We start from the raw sequence: 20,384 nt of genomic DNA on the forward strand, positions 1-20,384 counted from the left end.
TTCTAACATTGACTATTCTTCTAGCTACAAAGTAAGAGGACTATTAAGACTATTTGGACGATGTCTACACTTGTTCTTGATTGCACCTTTTATTGTACTCACTCTTATTATTAAGCATGATGTAATGCATGATTCTAGTTATGAATCCGTGACAGCCATTTTAATGATCATACTCTTTGTTTCCTCCCGTGCAGGGTTTCAGGGTAGATCTGAGCTGCAAGCAGCTGACGGTGGACTTTGTCAACCAGTCGGTGTTGCAGATCAGCGGTCAGGACGTGGAGAGCAAGCGCAGCGATAAGACCGACTTTGCCGAGCGGCTGGGAGCCATGAACAGACGCTGGCAGGTCCTGCAAGGCCGCATCAACGAGAGGGTGAGGACATCGCCCCCCGATACTGGATCACAGGTGCAAAAATCAGGATTTTACAGTTTTTAATTTGTATAAAAAAAATACTTGCAGATCCAGTTCCTCGAGAGCCTTTTAGAGATGTGGCTGGAGTATGAGAGCAGCGTTCAGGCCCTGAAGTCCTGGATGGCGACTCAGGAAGAAAGGTTAAAGAGGAAACACCGGATAGAGGATCTAACATCTGTGCAGAATGCTCTCAAAGACTGCGAGGTAGGCTCCTCTTACTGCGCCAACGCGGATGTATCAAAACGTTGTTATTGTCATCAATATCCTTTTGAGTCCGGATCCTTTTCGCCACCTTGAAAACGGTTAACTTTTAGGAAATGGAAGAGTTGGTGAAGGAAAAGGAGAAAGAACTTGAGAGGGTGGAGGAGCAGGGCTGCGCACTCGTCCAGAACAAGACCGATGAGGCCTGCGCTATCGTCATGGAGACACTCCAGGGTGTCAATCACACCTGGGCTAACCTGGACCACTTGGTAATCTCTCTTTCTACTCTGTACGGCACATCGGTAACACCCATCTGTTCTGCTCCACTCGGCTCCTGCTGGTTCTGTCCGTTTTGGGCCTAACAATTTACTGGATGCCACTGTGTGTGTTTTTTTAATTTCACTTTTAACAGATAGGGCAACTTAAAATCAGCCTGAGTTCGGTGCTTGACCAGTGGAGTCTTTACAAGCGGGCTTCAGAAGAGATCAATGGCTACCTGATGGAGGGAAGGTACTGTGTGTCTCGTTTCCGCCTTCTCACGGGATCCCTGGAGGCCGTTCAGCTGCAGGTGCAAAGTCTGCAGGTACGTTAGGATGAAGAGGTTTTTGGATGCACTCTACCTGTCAGCTGGCCTGTCGTCATCCAGAGGAATTTGTTTACATCGATCTCAGGAATCTTGTTGACATTTATATTACTCATCAAGGGAACATTTCTTCCTGTTTCTCTGTTACCTGTGAAGGATTTGCAAGAGGAACTGGAGAAACAGGAGAGCAGTCTAAGAAAGTTTGGTGCTGTGACCCACCAACTGCTCAGGGAGTGTCACCCTTCAGTGTCGGATTCTCTCAACAACGCCCTTAAGGACGTCAATGCAAGGTGATCTTGAAGGAGAGATAAAAAAAACCCGTTGTGTTCTTTTCATTCTCTCTTACATTGATCCGTGTCGTATTCGCGCCCCCCCCCAGGTGGACCGGCTTGCTGGAGGAGATTTCGGAACGTCTGAGAAGCAGCAAAGCCCTGCTTCAGCTGTGGCAGCGCTACAAAGAGCTTCACGAGCAGAGCTGCAGCAGCAGCCAGCTGCAGGAGGAGAAGGCCCACCGGCTCCTCAAGCTCGCCTGCAGCAAAGACATCGCCGACGAGGAGGTGGCCGACTGGATCCAAGAATGCAGCGTGAGTGAGCTGTGCACCTAAAACATGTGTTTTAACGTCAGATTGCCATAAATCATGAAATTGTTTCTTTTGTTGCAGCTTGTTGTTGTTTATGTTCCTGTGGAATAAATAGATAACACACATGTTCCACCTGCGTGCCTCCCAATCAATGCATGCTTCTTCTTTTTTTTTCCCCCATGTAAGATTTTTTCGTTTTTTAACTTGTCTTTCTCAGGAGGTGCTCCGGTCTCAAGCTCCAGTCCAGGCCTCCTTGCAAGTTCTTCAGCAACTGGGAGATCAGCTGAAGCAGCAGGTGGACACATCGGCAGCGTCTGCCATCCAGTCGGATCACCTCTCGCTCACCCAGCGGCTGGCTGCTGTGGAACAGACGCTCACCAGACAGCTCACCACACTGCAGGTGGAGAAAAGGCTTCGCACATAGTTTTGTTGTCCATTTAAAATAGTTCGTCATCCAGCCAGAATCTTGAACGTTACACTTACTGGTTGCTGACATTTGTCTCCCACGCTAGACTGGAGTTCAAGACTATGAAATCTTTAACGATCAGCTGTATTCAATGGGCCGCTGGATAGTTGAAGCGGAGCAGGCTCTGAAGGTGCAAGATCCCAACGGCTCCACCGACCCAACCGTCATCCAAGACCGCATGGAGGAGCTCAAGGTTTTTGAAATAATCAATCGTACTGATCCTCCTGTAATTGACAGAAATGTAACGTTCCTCTCGTGTCCTCCACAGAGGCTCATGCTGAAATTCAGCAGCATGGCTCCTGAACTGGAGCGTCTCAATGAACTCGGTTACCGGCTCCCTCTCAACGACTCGGAGATCAAGCGCATGCAGAACCTCAACAGGAGCTGGTCTACAGTCTCGGCACAGACCACGGAGAGATTCAGGTATGACGTGTGAAATACGCGGTAAATATTAAAAGAAAGATGTGCAAGCCTTTTCTCAGGGTTCACAGTTCACAGTTTCAAGACCACATTTAAAACGCCACCGATGTTCAGTAAATGTGCACTAAAACGACGTGTTGTGTTTGCTCCTTGAAGCAAACTCCAGTCCTTCCTGCTGCAGCAGCAGACCTTCCTGGAGAAGTGTGAAACATGGATGGAGTTCCTGGTCCAAACGGAAGAGAATCTGGCCGTGGAAATCTCTGGGAACTACCAGAGTTTGACGGAGCAGCAAATAGCTCACGAGGTTAGAGTTCCTTTTGATGTCAAAATACTCTCAACCCAGCTGCCCTTTTTTAAAAAAAAGAAATTATAATTATCAACCGCCAATATTGTTGCCTTTCAGTTATTCCAAGCCGAGATGTTCAGCCGCCAGCAGATCCTCCACTCCATCATCAGCGATGGACAGAAGATGTTGGAGCAGGGTCAGGTGGATGACAGGTAAAAGAGCCCAAAATCACATTGTTTGTAATCTGTTTGATATTAAATACAATATTGCTGCGAGTAGAAGATTGCCAGACCTTATAAATCCATTTCTCTTTTACCTCGACTTCCCTCTCCTGCAGAGATGAGTTCAACCTGAAGTTGGCGCTCCTGAGCAACCAGTGGCAGGGCGTGGTGCGGCGTGCTCAGCAGAGGCGAGGCATCATTGACGGTCTGATACGACAGTGGCAGCGCTACAGAGAAATGGTGGAGAAGCTCCGCAAATGGCTGGTGGAGGTCTCCCACGCCGCGGAAGCTCTTCAGACGGGGACTGCCGTGCCTCTGCAACAAGCCCGGTCCAAGCTGGACGCTGTCCAGGTACATCGTGTAAAAGCTCATCATATCTCAGATGTTTCTTCTAGGTGGTGCTGGATGGCAAAAAACACATGAGGCAGATCGGGGGGGGGCCAAGGGATCTTAATATCTGGTAACTGTAGTAGTAGTATGTGCTGGTCGGTCAGGAGGTTGACAGGTCTGTGTGATCTGTGCTTTGTGGTCCAGCTGAAGGAGAAGGTGCTGCAGCGTCAGCAGGGCAGCTACATCTTGACGGTGGAGGCCGGCAGACAACTGCTCCTGTCGGCCGACAGCCGGGCGGAGGTGGCCCTGCAGACGGAGCTCACCGATATCCAGGAGCGATGGAAACACGCCAGCGTCTGCCTGGACGAGCAGAAGAAAGAGCTGACCACCTTGTTACGGGTAAACCTGCCTATGACACACTATTAATGTATTTGCATTATAGGTGCACGTTTGCATGCCTTGTTCAGTTTTTTAGAGACTTCAAAAAGCTTTTTGTTTGTGGTTTAAATGATGGACGCTAAAGAAGTAATTATAGAGAAATGTATGTTTAATGCTAAGCGATATCGTACTGATGCAGTTGCAACCACTGTGCGTGTGTGTGTGTGTGTGTGTGTGTGTGTGTCTGTGTGTGTGTGTGTGTGTGTGTGTGTGTGCAGGACTGGGAGAGGTGTGAGAGAGGAGTCGGTGGGTCACTGGAGAAACTCCGAGCCTTCAAGCGGCAGCTCTCTCAGCCTCTTCCCGATCACCACGAGGATCTGCAGGCCGAGCAGATGCGCTGCAAGGTAAAAAGCTTTGCATCATGTAGTTATTGTACACAAAGGAAACATTAAATATCAATAACGCAATGCTGAAACTCGGCCTAAAAAAAGTGTTGAGCTGACTTATTAATGCTAATAACTTGTCAACGTCAGGACCTGGAGAACACATTTGATGGCTGGACTGGAGATCTGGCCCATCTGAATGTGCTGCGAGAGTCCCTGTCCTGCTACGTCAGTGCTGAGGACCTGTCGGTCCTGCAGGAGCGAATCGAGCTGCTCCATCGACAGTGGGACGAAATCTGGCACCAGGTACACTTCACCAAGCGGCACCTGTGCGGAGCTCACCTTCTGAATAGACTGCATACTGCATATCTGTTCCGCTTCTGGAGCATTATTCACACAAAGCTCTTGGCATTGACTTCCTGTGTCGCTATCTGATCCACTGCTCTGGTCTCTGCAGTTTCTTGAGGTACCATACAGTGGTGCTATAGTGTCAAACAGAATCACTTACACTGTGGTATGGACACCAACAGGAAATACAGCTCGCCATCATATGCATGAAACAGACTATTTATATGAGTAATGATGTCAAACAAGTGTTTCCTCTTTGAATTTACTCTCACGTTGATTCTCACCGTTCTGAAGGAGCTTTAACTGCGCTGTTCCCTCGGAGGACTCAAAAAGGCATTTTAAAAAGGAACTTTACTGTCCAAAGTAGTTGCTTTTTTTTTTTTTTGCATGCAAAGTTAAACCTCAAGCTTGTGCGTTGCTTCCTGTGTCGAGCGGATGAAACACTCACACAGGAAACACACAGAACTCGCACACACTCAGGTCGCGGTGCAGAGATCTCCGACGCTGCTTCCGCTCGAGCCTCTTTTTATTGACGCGAATGCACCGTGTTACGATCTAACGTGCGTTCCTTCGTTGATGGTTTTTTTACGCACTTTTTGCCCGATGTTCGTAACTCGATCTGTATTTCTGTGCCTCTGCAGCTGTCACTGCGCAGGCAGCAGCTGAGCGAGAGGCTGAACGAGTGGACGGTGTTCACTGAAAGGTACAGGGAGCTCTGCGAGTGGCTCACCAACATGGAGAGCAAGGTTTCCCAAAACGGAGACATCAGCATTGAGGAGATGATCGAGAAGCTGCGCAAGGTAAACAGAAATACACGATTAGTATATCTGCTTTTTTCCTATGATTCGCTTTAGTCACTTTATTTAAATATACAGAGTTTACCGTTGCTTTTATGCACTGTTTGCGTTTCCTTGTGTCTCAGGACTACCAGGAGGAGATCACCGTGGCTGAGGAGAACAAGCTGCAGCTGCACCAGCTGGGAGAGCGTCTGGCCAGAGCCAGTCACACCAGCAAAGCGGCGGAAATCGAGCAAAAACTCAACAAAGTCGGCGACCGCTGGCAGCACCTCCTGGACCTCATCGGCGCCAGGTGAGGAAAAACACTTAAACGGTCCTGTGATGGGTTTCAGTATGAAGAGCGACACTGTTTTTAATTGCTGACCGAGCTGAATGAATTATTTTGAACAGAGTGAAGAAGTTGAGGGAAACTCTGGTGGCCGTGCAGCAGCTGGATAAGAACATGAGCAGCCTCCGCTGCTGGCTGGCCCACATCGAGACCGAGCTGTCCAAGCCCATCGCCTACGACTCCTGCGACTTCCAGGAGATTCAGCGGAAGCTCGATCTGCAGCAGGTAACGTGACGCAACGCGTGCAAAATACTGTATTGTAGATTTGAGCAATTTCATTGTTAACCCGCAACCTCAAAACGAGAAGTATTGCACCCCATCTCCCGTTCTCACGCCCGCTCTCTGTTCCTCCCCTCCTCTCCTCCTCAGGAGCTCCAGCGCGACATAGAGAAGCACAGCACCGGAGTGGCGTCCGTCCTGAACCTGTGCGAGGTGCTCCTGCACGACTGCGACGCCTGCGCCACCGACGCGGAGTGCGACTCCATCCAGCAGGCGACCCGGAGCCTCGACCGCCGCTGGAGGAGCATCTGCGCCTTGTCCATGGAGAGGAGGCTCAAGTAAGATGTCAGATGGAAAAAACACAAAGCGTGCGGTCGTTGTTGCGCTGCTGCGTGTAAATATGACGGTTTTTTTCCCCCCCTCTTGATAGAATTGAGGAGACGTGGCGTTTATGGCAGAAGTTCCTGGATGACTTTGCCCGATTTGAGGAGTGGCTGGCCACTTCGGAAAAGACCGCCGCTCGGCCCAACTCCTCCGGTGTGCTGTACACCGTCGCCAAGGAGGAACTTAAGAGATTTGAGGTATTGCAAAAAAGTATTCCGTCCATACTTGTTAAAACTTGTTGTCTTGATCTATACGGTCCTGCTGATGAGGACTCCTTTTGACTCTTTTCTTTTAGGCCTTTCAGAGGCAAGTCCACGAAAGCCTCACCCAGCTGGAGTTGATCAATAAGCAATATCGCCGCCTGGCCAGAGAGAACCGCACCGACTCCTCCTGTCGCCTGAGGGAGATGGCCAACGATGCCAATCAGCGGTGGGACAACCTGCAGAAGAGGGTGGCGTCCATCCTGCGCAGGCTTAAGGTACGCGCATCATCACATTCAGGATTCCCTTTATCATATTCATATTTTAGTATTTCATTCTCACTTCTATGTTGCGAGCTGCCTGTTTTACTCTGCCTGTTAAATCCATGACTAATGAAGCTTAATATATACTACGTGCTGGTGTAGATGATTTCTAACAGCGGTGTCTCTGTTCTCAGCACTTTATTAGTCAGAGAGAGGAGTTCGAGACGGCCAGAGACGGCATCTTGGTGTGGCTGACCGAGATGGACCTGCAGCTGACCAACATCGAGCACTTCTCTGAGTGTGACATTCAGGCCAAGATCAAACAACTCAGGGTGAGAGCAACGAGGTCTGGAAAGGCTTCTTAGACTTTGTTAATCTCATTTTTTAAATTATTTTATTTATTTTAGAATAAAGTAATATCCTGTGTGTGTATAAATGTATAAATATATAAATATATATATATGTATGTATGTATGTGTATATATATATATATATATATATATATACACATATACACATATATAAAAAAAATCTATATATTTTGAATATAATATATATATATGTGTATATATATATATATATATATATATATATATTATATGAAAAATATATAGATTGTCTATATATATATATTATATATTAAAATATATATATATATATTATATAAAAAATATATAGATTTTCTATATATATATATATGTGTATATATATGTGTATATGTGTATATATATATATATATATATATATGTATATATGTGTGTATATATGTATGTGTATATATATATATATATATATATATATATATATATATATATACACATAAAAATATATATATATAATATAGATTTTTTTTTTTAAAGAATATATATTATATATATATATATATATATATATATAGAGAGAGAGAGAGAGAGAGATTTTTCTTTAAAAGAATATATATATATATATATATATATATATATATATATATATATATATTTTTTTTTTTTTTTTTTTTTTAAAGAATATATATATAGATTTCACATAGACAAAAATAATTATAGTACAAAGTTAAAACTAAACAATGTACCCAAAATAACCATACAAAACCAAATTAGCGTCCAAACATCAAGCGTCCATTTTCAAGTTCCCAATGCCGAGCGTTAGAATTATCAAATAAAATTAGGAATTTAACATGGCAAATCTCATGCATTGAGAAACACGAGACTGTGAAAGGCTCTCGTGTTCGGCGTGAAAAAAACAGAATTACTGAGGATTCGTGCATCCGTGCTCTCCCTCAGTCCTTCCAACAGGAGATCTCCCTCACGACAGCCAAGATCGAGCACATCTTCCACCAGGGAGAGGCGCTGATGGAGAAGAGCGAGCCTCTGGACGCCGCCGTCATCGAGGAGGAGCTGGAGGAGCTGCAGCGCTACTGCCAGGAGGTGTTCGGCCGAGTGGAGCGCTACTACAAGAAGCTCATTCGGCTCCCCGTAAGACCGGAGACGGAGATTTTAATTAAACCATGAATTCACTACGTTGTTACCCACTTCAAACCTGCTCTTCAGCTTGCAGACGACGACACCGAAGTGTCGTTCTCGGACCGAGAGCTGGAGCTGGACGAGCCCTGTGATCTGTCCGGCCTGCCGTGGGGCGAGCGCATGGGGGACGGCTTCCTGTCGCCGTTGCCCTCCTCCGGCCGCTCGGCCTCCCTGGCGCACCAGCTCCGGACCGAGCGCTCGGGCCGGGACACCCCGGCCAGCGTGGACTCCATCCCCCTGGAGTGGGACCACGACTACGACCTGAGCCGCGGGCTGGAGAGCGCCAGCAGGGCCCTGAGAGAGCAGCAGAGCGAGGAGGGGGACTTCCTCCAGAGGCCCGCCTCGGCCCTGTCGGGTCAGTTTAACAACACGAGTGTTCACCGAGACGCTTCAGATTTATATATCTGGCTCACGATCCCTGATGTCTGTGGTCACAGGTTAAGCTAGTTGAGTTGTGAGGATTGTCCCAACTTCTCAGGTTGTTTCCACTTTAATAATTGTTAATATTTGAATAATTGAGGCCTGAAGTGGTAAAACTATCCAGTAAGTAATAAGAGAAAAAAGTGAGATTGAGCGAGACGCTAAATGCACAGGGAGCTGTTGTGTGGCCAACTTTGACCTTTGCTCTCTACCTGAGGAGGCGGAAAACAAGCCTTCAGGAACTAAATGTTAACAAGTATATAGAAGTGGTAGAAAAGTAATAGAACAGTTTGTTTTCATATACCTCTTTAAGCCTTGAACAATCTCACATTGATGACAACTTACAAAAACATGTATCTGAGCTCACGATTTGGGTTTGATCCGTGGAGCAAGGAGAATTTGCTATAATAATAATAATAATAATAATAATGCATTCTATTTGTAAGGCGCTCTTCATTCTATAATACTTGACACGGTTTATTTGTAGATGCTGATGCTGCGTAACGTCTGTCACACACAACATATTGAGTGTATTTCCATGTCCGTCCGTGCATCTGGCGGTGCATAAAAAACAGCTTTTAAAAAACCAGCAGATGAATACCAGTGTCATGCCCACTGCTGAATGTGTGTACTGTATAATGTTTCTTTCCAGATGTAGTGATCCCAGACAGCCCAGAGGCCTATGTTAAACTTACAGAACAAACACTGAGGTCCTCCACTGGTAGGCAACAGCATGTCACAAGTGTCTTAGGGTGCAGAAATAACAGTGACACCTCACTTGTAGCCCAATCACCGGCTTGGATTTGATTTGTGTTGATTTTCCCTCTCTTGTACACACTTTTGGGCACACGCTGTAACCAACGGCAACACTTTCTAACACCGAGGGATAGGGCTCAATTCCATTTTTTTATTTATTTTTTTTACTTTGGTTTTTCTAATTCGTCCGAAAACGGAGAAATGGAATTCAGCCCGACGCCTTCTTTCTAACTGGCTTTCCTTTTGCTTTGGTTTGCCGTGTAGAATAAACCCTTCAGATTCTTTTTGATGTGTTTCTTTTTTTGTGCGCGTTTCAGAAAAAGAAAAGCATGTCGTTTTAATTCTGAACTTCTTGCTAAAAAGGAATTGCGGACTTTAGTTTTTCCAAAAGGCTCCGTTCCCACAGAGGCACAACGCGAAACAAGCGGGACGGGCAGAGCGCTGCGATGAGGCCGAGCGTCCCGAGTGTTCATATTATATTCACTCGTTCGCTCTGTACTCCCCGAGTGCTCGTGTTCCTCTGTCCGAACGGGGCCTCGTCCCTCCTCCAGGTGTGCGAGCGTGTCTCAAGTCACCGCTGTGATCACAAAAGGTGACGAACGTGCGTTGCGTCCGCAGGAGAGGTCGCCGCCGCGGACTCGCATGTCCACCCTCTGGACTCCAGCCGCTTCCACCTGCACCAAGCGGACGGCGGCCGCAGCCGAACGCCCACGAGCACCGAACTGGACGCCTCGTACATGGGATACGTACGTGTGTCGCTCTCGCAGCTCAATCAGAGTGGTCGTTCATTCAGTTTTGTATACTTGTGTGTAACCTCACACACGTCCGTCTGCAGATGCGGCTGCTGGGCGAGTGTCGGGGCAGCATCGACACAGTGAAGAGGATGGGCTGCGAGCTGAAGGAGGAGGAAGACACGGGGTCTGGACTGGCAGATCCAAGCAGCTCAGAATCCCAGACATCCGGTAATACACCCGTCAACCCCTCCTGCTGTGCACGTATCCTACATTAACGCACTTTTTAAATGAATGTGCGCGAAACGAAAAAAGGTTGAAACGTGTGAGCTTTTATCGAGTGGGGTTACAACTCTTCTCTTCCCCTCTATCACCTAGGAGTGATTGAACGCTGGGAGCTCCTGCAGGCTCAGGACCTCAGCAAAGAGCTGCGCACGAAGCAGAACCAGCAGCAGTGGCAGCAGCTGAACTCTGACCTGAACAAAGTGTGGACCTGGCTGGGAGAGACGGAGGAAGAGCTGGAGCAGCAGCGGAGGCTGGACCTCAGCACGGACATCCAGACCATAGAGCAGCGCATCAAAAAGCTCAAGGTAGCGTCGCTTTTCTTTTTTGGTAGCACCTTTGCAAAAATATCTCTGTAAAAAGCACAAATATAAATACAAACGCACATTTTTTTTGTCTGCAGGAGCTGCAGAAGGCGTACGACAAGCGCAAAGCCATCGTGCTGTCCGTCAACCTGTGCAGCACCGAGTTTGTGCAGTCGGCCACGGAGGAGTCCCGAGAGCTGCAGGCCAAACTGAAAGACATGAACAACCACTGGGACAAGCTGGGCAGCTCGCTGGAGGAGTGGAGGTGCTCCTTACAGGAAGCGCTCATGCAATGTCAGGTAGGGTAGGACCGGGAGCGGTTCTTCTGAAAGGGGAACGAGAGATTGTTTCTACTCCCCTGATCCGCATCTGATCAACAGGACTTCCATGAGATGAGTCACGGCCTGCTGCTGTGGTTGGAGAACATCGACCGCAGGAGGAACGAGGTGGTTCCCATCGACCCCATCCAGGACAGCGACACTCTCCACGAGCATCACAAGATACTTACGGTACAGGACATATCGTATACGTGAATATATAAACCCAACAACGTGATCTTTTATATCATAAAAGCCCCTTGTTGCTCTTCATCCCACACACGCAGTGCATTGACCTTCCTGTCACGAGTTACCCTCCATTGGACAGTAATTGATCATATTTTAACGATCTTATTTGATGATAAAAATAATTGCGTCCAAAGCTGGAAAATTAATATAACATAATACATTCATTGGAATATAATAGGGGTGCAAGGTAGTTATAGCACAGGTGAAAGAATATACACAAAGATTAAGGTACCACAACATATTTAATTTAATTTCAAATACAACAGGACTTGTTTTGGGCCTCCTGGTGCTTTTCACCCCCGAGTTCATGTCTCAAATTCACAACCCCCCCCCCCAAACAGAAGATCCGCCAGGAGCTGCTGGACTCGCAGCTCAAAGTGGCCTCGCTGCAAGACATGTCCCTCCAGTTGCTGGTCAACTCTCAGGGCAGCGACTGCCTGGAGGCCAAAGAGAAGGTCCACGTCATCGGGAACCGCCTCAAGCTGCTGCTTAAGGAGGTGACCCGAGACCTCCGAGAGCTGGCCAAGATTCTGGACATCACCAGCAGTCAGCAGGTGGATCTTCACTACGTGCCCGTGCAGTGTTTTGGGATTCACGAGGAGTCAACTTTTCTAAAGTAGACATTTCACTCTCTCGCTCTGCTTTTCTTTCTCTTTTGTTTCGTTTCCCTCGTCAGGATCTCTCATCTTGGTCATCTGCCGATGAGCTGGACACCTCCGGCTCCCTCAGTCCTGTATCAGGAAGGAGCACGCCGAGTCGACAGCGCTCGGTAACGTATACGTCTACCTGTCCGCGTGAAGCCCGGTGTCCCGGTTAACCCCTCTGAATGTTGAAGGCCCATGTTCACCCCCCCTGTCATCACCTTCCTCCACCTCCACAACCTTCTCTACACTCCCTCTGAACCTCTTCCAGCCTTTTGACTCCTCACGCATGTTTTTGCAAAATAAATCCTGCAAGACAACTCGGGGAAAACCTTTTCTTTCTATTTATCTCCTCCTCGGATGACTTTTTCAGTTCTACCCTCGCTGTCACTTTTTCTCTTCCAGTATTCCGACACAAAAAAAATAAAATAGTCCCCCCCCCCCCCAATAAACTTTCCCTTAATTTCTTCTCACTTGTTGGTTTTATCCCTGTAGAAATACTGTTAAATGTACAAAATAACTGAATAAACTGTGTTTTTATGACATCATACTTGTTTATTAGTTTTGCAGGCAACAAGAATCAACATCGAGTCGTTATGCATCTTGATATCAGTCCAAACATGCATGTCGCTGCTTACAGTATGTGTGTGTGCTACTGTTATCATAGAAATCCATGCGTCACATTGCATAATTCCTAGCTTCCTATTTGCATTCACAAAAAGACAGATTTTACTAAATCAACCTTTCACATTATGATTTTGTTGCCGCTCTTCTTTTTCATGTTGGGAGTTTTCTTTTTCATCGGTAGCTTTTTTTTGTCTTGATTTGCCTGGACTGAAACATACTTTCTTTCTTTTACCTCCCCCCCCCCCCCCCCCTCCTGAACCCCCCCTGTTCATTGCAAACAGCAACGGGGCAAATGTAGTGTGTCACAGCCTGGACCCTCTGTGAGCAGTCCACAGCACAGGTACCTTTCTGTTGGTTTCTAGCACACCCAGAAGGTAATGGAACTCCACAGCCCATGATGCACTTGGATTCACGCTTTATAAGCCCCCCCCCCCCCTTCCTCCCACCCCTCCCACCCCAACAACAGCCGGGTTTTTAAAGAACTTTATATTTATTTTTTTGAATCCCAATTTCATCATGATAGTGAGTTCCATCATCTTCTGCCCGTCTAGACGCTGTGTGTAGGTGACGAGGAGCTCACTAGGGACGAAGCCTCTTCTACGCTTAATATCGCTAACCGGAGGGCGTTCATTACGTATAATAATATGTGTCTATGTCTAACACTCCCTTGCTGGTACTGAGCACACGCACACGCACACGCACACACACACACACACACACACACACACACACACCTTTTCTCAAACTGCCGACCTGGTAAATGTCTGCAATGAACAATACAAAGACTGCAGTCTCTCTTTCTCTCTCTAGTGTGTGTGTGTGAGACATTTCTTCTTCTTCTTCTTCTTCTTCTTCTTCTTCTTCTGCTTCTGCTGCTGCTATCCATCATTCACCAACTATTCATCATCTCCCCCCCCCCCCTTCAGCTTGTCATCTGTGAGTCTCAGGTCTCCATTTGTTAAGTGTTATGGGGCACATCCTGAGTTTAATTCATACGTCATTAATATCCATGCATTCCTGGAGTCGAGGATCATTTTAATGAAATATGAAATATGTGAAAAACTATATTTAACAGTAGGTAAGTAGCGTGAAGTGGGAGTTACCTTTCTTTACAATGATGCCCTTGAGCCCCCCCCCCCCCCAGTTTTGCTTGACGGTGGCTGTAAAAGACTCAATGAACTCGTATGACACTTGGAAGCCGCTGGCTGACCGTTGAGAGGAACACACTCTCACTGTTTCTGATGGCCGTCGCTCCTCTTGCCTCGGCATGCTTTGCATCTTCCCAGCAGGACTTTTTTTAAAACATGTGATTTATTCAGCGGATAACTTGCAAGCATGCCTTTTTGTCTTTTAGCCTAACTTCCTTCGCAAAAGCTCACAAATAAAATGTGTGTGTGTGTGTGTGTGTGTGTGTGTGTGTGTACAGTGTGTATGCTCCCGCCTGTGTAACTGGCATGTAGATCACGTTGTTGCCTTTTTGAGCCACCGTTGGCGAAGTCCTTCAAGCGCGTGACGGTGACTCATGAGCACTCATGGCGTGTGGACGAGATTGGAGAGAAGTTTGTTTATTAAACTAGGCTAATTTAATTTGCCGGTTATTTACACCGAGTTTATTTTCGTGCACATAAAATGTAAAAAAAAAAACCTAGAGGTGGCAGTTCTGAAATGACTAAACGTCCGTCTGCGCTGCTGTGTGTGTGTGTGTGTGTGTGTGTGTGTGTGTGTGTGTGTGTGTGTGTGTGTTCATGTGTGTGTGTGTGTGTGTGTGTGTGTGTGTGTGTGTGTGTGCTCGAGCAGGTCTCTCAGCGACGCTGGATCCGCTTCCTTCCCTTCTGACTCGTTGGCGGTTCCTAGACCCTCGTTCCTGCGGCGCGTCCTCCGGGTGGCGCTGCCCCTGCAGCTCGCCATGCTCCTGCTGGTGGTCCTGGCCTTCCTGCTGCCCATGACCGAGGAGGACTACTGCGGTCAGTCCAACAACCTGGCTCACTCCTTCTACCCGATGCTCAGCTACACCAACGGGCCTCCTCCGGTGTAGACCGGCTGCATCTTCGTTGCAGCTGGATGACCTCGACTGGAGATCGAGGTCCTTTTTGAAGAGGTCAATCGTGTTGGGAGCAACAAACAAAAAAAAGATCTCGGTCATCCATTTGTGCTCCACAGTCGATATCTTAGTGTAGCGCATCAAGCATCTCACTATGTTCCTCTGTGTGGGTTCAGGACACAGTGGACCTTACTGGATGGATGAACTGGAGGTCCATTCAGTGGAATATACATACATGTATACACATATATATGTTGTATTTCTCTGAAGAGATCTAGCACCAAAGGTAAATGCTGAATTATAGCCTGTGAATTTTGCTTGTCACTCAAAAATGTGCAAAAACAAAACACACAAAAAAACCATTTAATACATCTTACATTGCAATTATTTTTTTACCTGTAATATTCTGGCATGCGGTTCCGATCTTTGCTTTTTTTTTTAATTTACTCACGTCCGTCGCTGTGTCCATTTTTAAACTTGAATTACATTGATTCATTCAAAAAAAAGATTATCTGTCAGCCAAGTCGTGTGTTTTAATAATCAAAGATCATTTAAAGAGTTTAATCAGTCACTCGTTGTCTTTATACATTTTGTCGTTTTATTTTTTAACAAAAGATTTAAAAAAAAAATATTTTAGGATGGAGAATTTTGACATATAGAAGAACTATTGTATAATGTGTATGACTGTCGGTATCAAATGTATAACCAGGATTATTTAACATGTGTATATAATGGATATAAATTAGTCTGAAAAATGTATGTATGTATATGCGACCATCAAAAACAATGAATGCCAAATCCTCATGTTTATATTTGTCTTTTTATTTCATTTTTTTTAAGAGTCATATTCATACTGAGCTTTACCTGAGAAACACACCAAAAAAGAAAATATGTTTTTCTATGATTTGATAAGGTTTTATTACAAGAAAACATTAATATTTAAGTGCAGTTTGATGTTTAAATCTGGGCTTCGTGGAGGGGAGCAGACCCGGAGGGAGAGACATCGAAAGAGGAGCTGGCAGGAAGAGGCCTCTGGTGAGTACAGAGCCGGGGCACGTTACCATGACGATGATGATGATGATGATGATGATGAGGGTGAAGAAGGCCCTCCAATGATTTGATGATTTCATAGCTCGGAAGAGCCAGAGCGGTGGCGTCCAGACCCAACATCTGGGAAACAACCGTCCGGAAGTCCAGCAGCTGAGCGGCGGAGATCAAAGAATACGGAGTTTGATTTCTAAGAAATCGTTTCTGAAACCAGCGACGATATCTTTGATAAAACTCTTGAAAAACATAACTTATCAGCACACACTTCATTCACTCATTACAATTGTTTGTTTTTTTTGCACACAAACACCAATAAATAGGATATAAAAACACTATTATCCAGAGTCTTTTGGAGCCGTTTTGAATGGCGCGCCCTAAAGTAGATTATACTGTGTAGTTATTTACAAAGAATGTTTTAAAATGTCTAACTTGTAAAGTATAAAGCAGACAAAGAGCATCCCTGGTCTGGATGGATGGATAGATGGATGGATAGATAGTTAGATAGATGGATGGATAGATAGATAGATGGATGGATATATAGTTAGATGGATGGATAGATAGATGGATGGATATATAGTTAGATGGATGGATATATAGTTAGATGGATGGATAGATAGATAGATAGTTAGATGGATGGATAGATATATGGATGGATGGATAGATATATGGATGGATGGATGGATAGATGGATAAATAGTTAGATGGATAGATGGATGGATGGATGGATAGATAGTTAGATGGATGGATGGATAGATAGTAAGATAGATGGATAGTTAGATGGATATAGTTAGATGGATAGATAAGATAGATGGATAGTTAGATGGATAGATAAGATAGATGGATAGTTAGATGGATAGATAGTTAGATGGATATAGTTAGATGGATAGATAAGATAGATGGATGGATGGTTAGATGGATAGATAGTTAGATGGATATAGTTAGATGGATAGATAAGATAGATGGATAGTTAGATGGATAGATAGTTAGATGGATATAGTTAGATGGATAGATAAGATAGATGGATAGTTAGATGGATAGATAGTTAGATGGATATAGTTAGATGGATGGATGGTTAGATGGATAGATAAGCTAGATGGATAGTTAGATGGATATAGTTAGATGGATAGATAAGCTAGATGGATAGTTAGATGGATATAGTTAGATGGATAGATAAGATAGATGGATAGTTAGATGGATAGATAGTTAGATGGATATAGTTAGATGGATAGATAAGATAGATGGATGGATAGTTAGATGGATATAGTTAGATGATAGATAAGATAGATGGATAGTTAGATGGATAGATAGTTAGATGGATATAGTTAGATGGATAGATAAGATAGATGGATAGTTAGATGGATAGATAGTTAGATGGATATAGTTAGATGGATAGATAAGATAGATGGATAGTTAGATGGATAGATAGTTAGATGGATATAGTTAGATGATAGATAAGATAGATGGATAGTTAGATGGATAGATAGTTAGATGGATATAGTTAGATGGATAGATAAGATAGATGGATATAGTTAGATGAATAGATAGATAGATGGATAGATGGATGGATGGTTACGTGAGGTTGTGTTTTTATTAATTGTGCCATAAGTACCAGTTGTTGTCCCTTCAATCACAAACAAACGGCATAAGAAGTATTCTAACTGTAAATATGTCCACAGCACTAGAACCTGTTTGTTCCGATGTTCCTCAACAGAACCTTATTGTCGGTTCCCTCACCTCTCTCTCCCGGTCAGACAGCTGCGTCAGGCTCCGTCTGAGGGCGTTGAGCTGCTGCTGGTCCTCTCTGGTCTTCTGCTCTCGGCTCTGCAGCTCTGCGCTCACTGCGTCCAGCTTCTTCTCCGCCTCGGCCAGCTGAGCCGGCCTCTTGCTCTGCTCCTGCGTGGCCGGACTCTGTTCCACGACTTTCAGCTTAGCCCGTCAGACAGAGGGGTTGTTATTCAACGGCTCTACTGCTCTCGAATGCTCTGACACTTAAATGCTGGACGGTTTAAGCTCCTTCCCCCCACACAGACAAACACAAACACCTGATGGGTCATGAGGTGAACGTGCCTCTGCGTTTATTTGTCGGGGGTTGAACCCCTCTGCCCTCTACCTTGAGCTCACTGGTGTGGGACAGCTGGGCCTTGAGCTCCGTGTTGGACAGCTTGGTGGCCTTCAGCTCGCCTTGGAGACGCTCCACTTTCTTCTGCAGCCTCCGGGTCTCCAGATGAGCGTCGTCTCGTCCCACGGCCGACGCCGAACGGCTCCTCTTCTCCTCCTCCAGCTGGGACACCTTGTTCCTCAGGAGCTGGACGTGCAGTCCTTTGCTCTCGAGTTGGTCTTTCTGCGACTTAAACTATGAAAAGGCAAAAGGAATATTTCTTTCTTACGGGTGGATTGCAACCACTGTTTGTGCATTTGTGCATTTTGAGAGGAGGATTAATAAAACACCATTCAGCTTCTGATCGGTTGTTTAAGACCGTAAGCCTTTGCGTGCAGCCCATACCTTCCTCTGCAGACTGTAGGTCAGACTTTTGCTCTCCACCAGAGCTGCTGCCTCTTGTCTGACGAGCTGCTCGGTCCGGGACAGGATGAGTTTCAGCCTCATGTCGAAGCCCAGATCCACAGCAATACCGTCAACCCTCATGGTCTCTGACAGCTGCTCCAGAAACTCTTCATACTGTTAAAGCAAAATTGGATGGAACACTTCTGTCATCTAAATAGTGTTTACCCGTAACGGTGACTTCCTGTTCCCCTGACTTCACCCACGTGCTGTTTGTTGAGCCTCAGCCCGTCTCGCTGCATGTCTGCTGCCATCAGCTCCGTCTCCAGGCCTCGCAGCCGCTCCCTCAGGTCCTGGACTTGCTGCTCCGCGAGCTGAGCCCTCTGCAGGGCTCTGTGCCGGAGGTCGGCGTGCTCGCTCAGCTCCTCGGAGACGCGACACAGCCGGGCCTCCATCTCTGACAAAGACTGTAGGAAGGATGCTTTTTTATCTCGGCGTGGGAGACATTCAAGCCCGAGATTCAATGTAAAGGGAAATGTGTTGGGAAGTAACTCAATACGGTGAACTTAAGTAAACTTTTGAGGTACATGTAGGCACTATGTACTTTGTTAATCAATATTTAAACTTATTACACACCTCTTGCTCTATACTGTGTGTGTGTAACTAAAATTAGCATCATCTAAAAACTGCACATGCAATGTCAATTGTCTGAAAGACATCTGTAAATGTCTAATTGATGCCTACTATCAATAAAAAAAATTATGAAAATAATAATATATAAAGCACATCAATCTTATAAAGTAAATTTAACCACCCAACAAAATGAGTACAATTAACAATATTAAAATGCTGATTACACTGTGTTGATTAAAAAATAACAATAATACTCACTGAAAGTTATTCCCTTTTGCACTTTTAAAGACGCGAGTGTTCAAAAGGCGATACCTTAGGCTACGACGTGTTTCACTTCCTTTCATTATAGGGCGATACTTGTAATATAAAGAAGAACGTTATAGTGAAACCAACTGGTTTTGAAATGCTTTCCCCGCTCTGACTCCTCACCTTATTGCAGACGTTCTCCAGGTCGTGTAACACCTCTTCCTCCGTGAGCAGGGGGGCCTTCTCAGACTTCCCCTGCAGCAGGGCCGACACTTTCTCCAGGAACACCTGCAGCTTCTCCTCCGCTGCCCGAGTCTCCGCGTGGCTCCACTGGAGCTTCCTTTCAAGCTCCTCCACCTGTTTCTCCAGACAACGGGACTCTCGCCTCGCTGCCTCTACGACCCTCTTGCTGGCGTCGAGCCGCTCCACGAGGGTCCCCCTCTCCATCTCGACGCTCCTCCTGCCCACCACCAGGCCGTCCAACTCCTGCAGGAGGTAGAGACACCTGTGTAAGACCAGGTCCAGGAGACACTGATGTGGTTCTGAATATGTTACCGTGGAGGTTAATTCATGGGCTGATTCCAGTATTCATATATTCAATTTGACTGCTATTAAACCAACCTAATAAATCAATAATAATTATCCTTATTTAAAAAAGTTATTCCCTGGTGTTAGATTCAAACGTGTCTCTAAATACCCCTGGAACAGCGTAATAAATAAAATATGAAAGAACTGTGTCTGCCAGACTTTTTGGATGGGTGCACTATGTAATTGTACGATAAGCTTGTTTAATATACGCATTGAGAGTTTATGATATTTCAACGTGTACCCCTTTGAGTGAATCGAGTGCCGCTACGCTGCTGGCAGCCTTCCTCCTCTCCCGGTCCAGCTCCGCCACCAGCATCACCACCGTCTCTCTGCTGGCTTTACACTCCACCTCACAGGAATTCACACTCTCATCCAAAACGGCAATTCTCATCTTCAGCCTCTCCCTCTCGTGAGACTGGTCCACCTAAAAGAGTTTATAATAGAATCATCATTTTGTAATCTATCGTAGGACATGTATCAATTAAAAGCTGAGCTCAACATTAGGTGCAATTTAGTTAATGTTCAAACACAAATGTGTGTCATAAAGATAGTTCAAATTAATTTCTATTGTGTTAGCATACCTCATCAGAGTTTTCCATAACTTCCATAATTAGAAGTGGTGCAGGGGGAAGTGAAAACAGTAGAGAATTGTCTCTGTTTTTAAGAAGTGTCCTGGCAACACC

At 45.6% G+C, this 20,384-nt stretch overlaps 2 protein-coding genes across 7 annotated transcripts in view; one reads left to right on the forward strand and one right to left on the reverse strand.

Moving 5' to 3' along the window:
* syne1b (spectrin repeat containing, nuclear envelope 1b) overlaps positions 1 to 15,497 on the forward strand; it is a 70,611-nt gene extending 55,114 nt beyond the window's left edge. For 2 of the 6 annotated variants that reach the window (XM_034562738.1, XM_034562744.1), the window contains exons 112-145: positions 195 to 371; positions 459 to 614; positions 725 to 880; positions 1,024 to 1,194; positions 1,351 to 1,484; positions 1,574 to 1,778; positions 1,993 to 2,175; positions 2,288 to 2,434; positions 2,510 to 2,664; positions 2,818 to 2,965; positions 3,065 to 3,159; positions 3,285 to 3,519; positions 3,703 to 3,897; positions 4,155 to 4,280; positions 4,410 to 4,565; positions 5,249 to 5,407; positions 5,530 to 5,696; positions 5,795 to 5,957; positions 6,102 to 6,289; positions 6,382 to 6,532; positions 6,631 to 6,813; positions 6,993 to 7,130; positions 8,079 to 8,270; positions 8,346 to 8,673; positions 9,391 to 9,459; positions 10,113 to 10,240; positions 10,330 to 10,456; positions 10,604 to 10,815; positions 10,911 to 11,111; positions 11,193 to 11,321; positions 11,720 to 11,932; positions 12,055 to 12,147; positions 12,928 to 12,986; positions 14,444 to 15,497. In XM_034562738.1, coding sequence (XP_034418629.1) covers positions 195 to 371; positions 459 to 614; positions 725 to 880; positions 1,024 to 1,194; positions 1,351 to 1,484; positions 1,574 to 1,778; positions 1,993 to 2,175; positions 2,288 to 2,434; positions 2,510 to 2,664; positions 2,818 to 2,965; positions 3,065 to 3,159; positions 3,285 to 3,519; positions 3,703 to 3,897; positions 4,155 to 4,280; positions 4,410 to 4,565; positions 5,249 to 5,407; positions 5,530 to 5,696; positions 5,795 to 5,957; positions 6,102 to 6,289; positions 6,382 to 6,532; positions 6,631 to 6,813; positions 6,993 to 7,130; positions 8,079 to 8,270; positions 8,346 to 8,673; positions 9,391 to 9,459; positions 10,113 to 10,240; positions 10,330 to 10,456; positions 10,604 to 10,815; positions 10,911 to 11,111; positions 11,193 to 11,321; positions 11,720 to 11,932; positions 12,055 to 12,147; positions 12,928 to 12,986; positions 14,444 to 14,681 — 5,577 coding nt within the window. In that variant the 3' untranslated portion in view covers positions 14,682 to 15,497. The remainder of the gene's footprint in view (positions 1 to 194; positions 372 to 458; positions 615 to 724; positions 881 to 1,023; positions 1,195 to 1,350; positions 1,485 to 1,573; positions 1,779 to 1,992; positions 2,176 to 2,287; positions 2,435 to 2,509; positions 2,665 to 2,817; positions 2,966 to 3,064; positions 3,160 to 3,284; positions 3,520 to 3,702; positions 3,898 to 4,154; positions 4,281 to 4,409; positions 4,566 to 5,248; positions 5,408 to 5,529; positions 5,697 to 5,794; positions 5,958 to 6,101; positions 6,290 to 6,381; positions 6,533 to 6,630; positions 6,814 to 6,992; positions 7,131 to 8,078; positions 8,271 to 8,345; positions 8,674 to 9,390; positions 9,460 to 10,112; positions 10,241 to 10,329; positions 10,457 to 10,603; positions 10,816 to 10,910; positions 11,112 to 11,192; positions 11,322 to 11,719; positions 11,933 to 12,054; positions 12,148 to 12,927; positions 12,987 to 14,443) is intronic. The other 4 variants (XM_034562739.1, XM_034562740.1, XM_034562742.1 and 1 more) reach the window with 4 other exon arrangements.
* Positions 15,498 to 15,513: 16 nt separating this feature from the next.
* Positions 15,514 to 20,300, reverse strand: ccdc170 (coiled-coil domain containing 170). Its single transcript, XM_034563552.1, has 8 exons — positions 20,283 to 20,300; positions 19,943 to 20,125; positions 19,297 to 19,599; positions 18,501 to 18,701; positions 18,238 to 18,411; positions 17,845 to 18,087; positions 17,469 to 17,660; positions 15,514 to 15,887 (listed from the first exon to the last, which is right to left on the reverse strand). The coding sequence occupies exons 1-8, from the start codon at positions 20,298 to 20,300 to the stop codon at positions 15,645 to 15,647; spliced, it is 1,557 nt and encodes a 518-aa protein (XP_034419443.1). The 3' UTR covers positions 15,514 to 15,644.
* Between the last annotated feature and the right edge of the window lie 84 nt (positions 20,301 to 20,384).

This window comes from Cyclopterus lumpus, chromosome 22 (assembly GCF_009769545.1).
Source record: "Cyclopterus lumpus isolate fCycLum1 chromosome 22, fCycLum1.pri, whole genome shotgun sequence".
In the NCBI taxonomy this organism is placed as follows: domain Eukaryota; kingdom Metazoa; phylum Chordata; class Actinopteri; order Perciformes; family Cyclopteridae; genus Cyclopterus; species Cyclopterus lumpus.

Excerpts from the sequence above, each read along its gene's own strand:
- ccdc170 (XM_034563552.1), bottom strand. Across the intron at positions 18,702-19,296 it reads TGGAGAACGTCTGCAATAAG|TCTTTGTCAGAGATGGAGGC; the intron begins GTGAGGAGTCAG and ends TCCTTCCTACAG. Across the intron at positions 18,412-18,500 it reads TGAGGCTCAACAAACAGCAC|TATGAAGAGTTTCTGGAGCA; the intron begins GTGGGTGAAGTC and ends TTGCTTTAACAG.